Raw genomic sequence first — 5,177 nt, forward strand, 5'->3', positions numbered from 1 at the left:
TCTTACTACTTTCCCAGGAGCTTTCCAACTCGCCCAGGTCGGCCTCAGTGGAGCTGCTGCTGGTGGACGATGTGACCGTGGTGCCTGAGAATGCCACCGTGTACAACCACCCGGATGTGAAGGTAGACGTCACACCGGTCTAGCCGAGTGGGACCGCAGTGGACGGGGAGGACCGGGCCACGAAAATTAACAGCGTGACTGTTAGAAAGCTCGCGTGTGCGTGTAGAGTCACTGAAACACGTGCACGTGTGTGGCCACTGCCTGCAGTGTCCTTAGGAGTCGCGCCTTGATCTTCGTGTTGTCTTCGGTCCGTGCACCGTAGTCTTTTAACCCCATGCCCTTTCTTGGGTATGTAGAAGTTCTTTGCTTCGAATCATTTATAAACCGAAGGGAATGGCATATTATGTGTCTGGTTTTTCCGCAGGAAATATTTAGCCTCGTGGAAGGGTCTGGTTATTTCTTAGTCAACAGCAGTGAGCAGGACATTGCCACCATCACTTACATGGAAGCTGAGAGCTCGATCCAGGTGAGTTCTAGGGACAGTCCCAGACCGAGGGAGCATGGCTGGGAGGGTGTCATTGTGTGTCTCGAAGTGGTTAGAAAAGTAACACTTGGTTCTTTTTCTTTTTTTAACCTACGTAGATTCTTAAACCAAAAATAGGTTTTTCTTTTTCTCTCCCTCCCCCCGTTTTTTGGTAACTAGCTGGAATACTGGACAATTTTTGGTTCTGGTTGAGCTGAGACAGTATAAAAGACCTCTGATTATAAGATTTCCATTAAAAGAAGGTTCATTTCCATAATTTCAAAACACAGACTGTGTAGATAGTTAGACGTACTGTTGACTTTACAACCTGGGAGTGTGGAGTTTCCAGCCAGGACGTGACAGCTCAAACTTTTAAGCTGGCTCCAGAGTCAGTTTGCCGAGGGATGTTTTAAGCTGGCTCCAGAGTCAGTTTGCCGAGGGATGTTTTAAGCTGGCTCCAGAGTCAGTTTGCTGAGGGATGTTTTAAGCTGGCTCCAGAGTCAGTTTGCCGAGGGATGCCTTTGAGCTGACTTGCAGTAATAACAGTAGCACCTGACGTTACCATGTGTTTACGTTTCCTTTCTAAGAGCTTGCAGGACTTTAACTTACTTTAGTCAGGATGTTTGTTTTTAAAAGGGGAGACTGCAGCAGGGTTTGCAGCCATGGGTATGAAATCACACTGCTGGGTGGGGCAGAAGCACCGGGAGGAACAAAGTATTGTCTGGCCGTGCTTTCTCCCGCAGGGGCCGCAGAAATGAACTTGACTGTCCTCGTCAAGTCCAGTCCCTGTCATAGTTAAGAGGCTGAGTGTGTATGTTGGATTCTGCTTGAATACAGTCGACTTAAACTCTGCTCTTTATCAGTTCATCTTTGTTAACGGTGCACATTCGGCCGTTAGCTGAAACTCCGCATCGAGGGCACGTGTGTGCTGCCCCTGAAGCACGTGCTGTGGCCGCTCAGAGTTCCCATCACCGAGGAAGTGAGAAAGTGTATCCTCCGCTTTCAATGAAAGTAGATGCTATGATTTTGCTTGGAGCATGTTCCCTTCTTTACCCAGCTCCTATTCTCTTCCTTCTAGTTGGTTCCCATACATCCTGGACTTCTCACCTTGGAGGTCTATGACCTGTGCTTGGCTTTCCTGGGTCCAGCGGTGGCCCACCTCCGGGTGTCAGACATACAAGAGCTGGAGCTCGATCTGATGGACAAGGTGAGTGATGCACGCTTCCTCGTGAGTGGAGCAGGCCTCGCTCTCACGCTAGCATCAGCAGCAGCCTCTGCTCGCTGCTGGGCACGCACCAGGACCTTTGCCAGCGTGTTGGAAATACCTGCCCTTAAAGAACAGCGCTGCACATTAGCCACGGTGGAGATGCACACGATGCTCGTAGATTAGTCTGATCTGCACAAAGGCCGACCGGGGCCGTGCAGCATGAGCAAAAGAGCTAGGCTGCCCCTTGGTGAAGGAGACACCGCTGTGAAAATTACCTTTTATTTTTATTTTTTAACTACTAGGTCGAAATAGGTAAAACTGTGTTAGTAACCGTGAGGGTTCTTGGCTCTTCCAAACGCCCGTTCCGAAACAAATACTTCAGAAACATGGACCTCCAGCTGCAGCTGGCTTCTGCCATCGTCACCCTGACGTGAGTGCCATTTCCATACTCCTTTCTTCCCATGCTTAATGCCAGGAAAACCGCCCTCCTGCTAAGCTGGTCAGGTCTCCCGTGGTTCTTTCGGATTTTCCTCTTTCCTTTTTGGTCTCAATACCTTTCAGCCCACACTCCCTTCCCACATTCAGCACCTGCCAAATACCCCTCCAGATCACCAGGTGTCTTGTGTTAGGGCTAAAATCAGGGGTCTCGTTGATATTTCCGCTTTACGAAGCTCCTCCCTGGACAATATCCCTCGGGGCTGCTTCGGGCTAGAGGACCTTCAAAAATCTATTTAGAAGCAGGGGCACTGGTACCCTGCCCCGCCCCCACCCCGCGAAAGGGTTGCTGCGGGACTTCCCAGGCCACTCAGCGCTTGGGGCTCCGCCAGTCTGTGCTTACGTTGCCCTCATCCCTCCGGAGACTCGAGACAGCCTTTTGCCCTTCGGGAGATTCCTGCTATTGCCATGAACTTTGTCTTGACTCTGGAAATTTACTTTCTGGCCGTTCCTTCTAACCAGAGTTAAAATGAGCAGAAAACGTTGAATACCTTCGAAAGATGCATAACTGGCCATTTTTAAAACCAAGGACACGTGGGTGTCTTTCTCACCTAAAAACACACGGGTCTTTGCAGGCTAATGGAGGAACAGGACGAGTACTCTGAAAATTACATCCTTCGAGCTGTCACTATTGGGCAAACCACACTTGTGGCTATTGCCAGGGACAAGATGGGGAGAAAATTCACATCACCTCCTCGGCAAATTGAAGTAAGGAAATGATCTCATCCAAAATTGATACTTTATCTTATTTAACATCATCTTTTTCTGTTTAGTTCATACAAGTCAAAAATCATTTGACTAAAAAAAATTGTAGTTGTCTGACTTGCAACATTATGGAATTCGTTTTTGGTTTTCTGTGCAAAAGTAATACACTCTTTAGAAATTGGAAAGAACAAAAAAACATAAAGATGCAGAATTAAAATCACTTATAACTTCACTACTTAGAGGCGACCATTTTTAAGATTTCGGTATATTTCCTTCATTTTTTTCCCTATGCTTATTTTAACATGGATGAATCACACTGCTTTTTCCATATGAATTTTCTATCAAAAAAATATTTTCTCATGTCCTTAAAAGCTAATTGTTCAGCCACGTGTTGATAGCTGTTGAAGCTGGGTAATAGGTACTTGAGGGTTCTTTATACTGTTCTCTCCATTTTTATATATGTTTGAAAAAAAATAAAAAAGGCAGATAATCGCAAACATCATTTTAATGACCACTTTTATTCCAGTGAGCGGATGCTTAATAACTTATTTAAGCATTCTTATTTAAGTAATTTACAATTTTTTGTAAATTTGTATTTGTAAATAGAAGAAAACACACGTCTTTGTGTACAACCCCATTGTACCAGTGAGGTTCCCCGCAGAACAGGCTGTGCGGTCATTGTCGCGGAATCGACTCTGGTTGGTCACTCTCGTCCTTTTGCTTTTCTCCTTCAAGGTGTTTCCTCCATTCAAACTCGTTCCAGAGAAAATGACGCTGATTCCCACTAACATGATGCAGGTGATGTTAAAGACAGAAAAATAAAACTTAGCCTTTCTCCGCATCCCACCTCTGCACCAACAGGCACGCGCGTGCGCACACGCACACACACACACACACACACAACCACACACACCACACACACACACACACACACACACACACACACGCCCTCTTATCTACTCCCACTCGGGTACAATAAAGAAGAACATTACTCTCTTCCCTGTTCCACGGTGAACATGGCATAAGCTGCCTCTCGGCGCCCCACACCTCGTTGGCAGCACTCCGTTTCTTCCGCACTTGCATTGCTTGGGAGATGCCTGTTGTGGGGGGCAGGGCGGTGAGGAGTCCAGCCCTTGGGACCAAGTGCTAGGAACCAGGATGTGACTCCTGCCCAAGCTTCGGGCGCGCACTGGTGTGTTTAAATTGCAGGTAATGTCTGAAGGTGGCCCCCAGCCCCAATCGATCATTCACTTCTCCGTCAGTAATGAGACTGTGGCTGTCGTTAATAGGAGGGGACAAGTTACAGGGAAGGTGGTTGGCACGGCTGTGCTCCAGGGCACCATCCAGACAGTGAATGAGGACACCGGCAAAGTCACTGTGTTTTCCCAGGTACCGAGTCTTTGCTCCGCCCCTGCTCCTCCGTGTGGGGCTCATGCTGGCAGGTGGGGGAGGAAGGTGTCGCCAGCCCTGGAAAACCCGTTCAGCCCCCTCAGCTGCCATGCTTTTAACCAGGCTTAGGAAATATGTGATCTTTGGTGAAGAACCCACAAGTCTTATGCCTTGGTATCATTATAAGACACAGTCCCTGTCCTTAAGGAATTGTTTATAAAGCAAAGCAGACACACTGTTGCCATTTGCTGTCCAGTGCCCCCAGCGACAGTGGACAGCAGCCATTTGCCATCGGCACCTCAGTTCCGACCTCCCTTGGCTTAAGCTCTCTCCGCCCCGCCGAGCAGGATGAAGTTCACGTTGAAGTTGTTCAGCTCCGGGCGGTTAGGATCCTCGCGGCTGCGACTCGGCTAGTCACGGCCACTGAGGTCAGGACAGTGACGCTCTTCGGGGCTCCATGTTTGGGTGATGCCGGCTGGGCGGGGTCCGCAGCACAAAACCTCTTTTTCTCTTCAGATGCCAGTTTATGTCATGGGCGTGACCAGTACCCAGACGCCTTTCTCCTTTAGCAACGCCGACCCCGGGCTCACGTTCCACTGGTCCATGAGCAAAAGGGACGTGCTGGACCTCGTGCCCAGGCACTCGGAGGTACGGTCTGTCCGTTGCTTATGTTACCTTAGGGAGCTCATATTAAACTTGTTTCATCATAAGTTTTAGACTGACTCACTCTAAACTATAATATTACTACTTCTCTCCTTTTCCTGTTTCGTGAATGCTGGAAACCTGTAACTCATCTAAAGAATGAGATGATGATACTGGCTTTCAATACACTTTGCTGGAGGGAGCTCCTGAAAGCAA

The 5,177-nt window shown here is 48.3% G+C and overlaps 1 protein-coding gene across 1 annotated transcript in view; it reads left to right on the forward strand.

Moving 5' to 3' along the window:
• The window catches only part of NUP210L (nucleoporin 210 like), a 49,321-nt gene that overhangs the window by 28,357 nt on the left and 15,787 nt on the right, over positions 1-5,177 (forward strand). The window contains exons 18-26 of the mRNA XM_023534314.1: positions 18-122; positions 425-526; positions 1,602-1,730; positions 2,033-2,160; positions 2,801-2,933; positions 3,666-3,728; positions 4,140-4,319; positions 4,667-4,747; positions 4,836-4,967. Of these exons, the coding sequence (XP_023390082.1) occupies positions 18-122; positions 425-526; positions 1,602-1,730; positions 2,033-2,160; positions 2,801-2,933; positions 3,666-3,728; positions 4,140-4,319; positions 4,667-4,747; positions 4,836-4,967 (1,053 nt within the window). The remainder of the gene's footprint in view (positions 1-17; positions 123-424; positions 527-1,601; positions 1,731-2,032; positions 2,161-2,800; positions 2,934-3,665; positions 3,729-4,139; positions 4,320-4,666; positions 4,748-4,835; positions 4,968-5,177) is intronic.

Source organism: Pteropus vampyrus, unplaced genomic scaffold (assembly GCF_000151845.1).
Source record: "Pteropus vampyrus isolate Shadow unplaced genomic scaffold, Pvam_2.0 Scaffold124, whole genome shotgun sequence".
Lineage (NCBI taxonomy): Eukaryota > Metazoa > Chordata > Mammalia > Chiroptera > Pteropodidae > Pteropus > Pteropus vampyrus.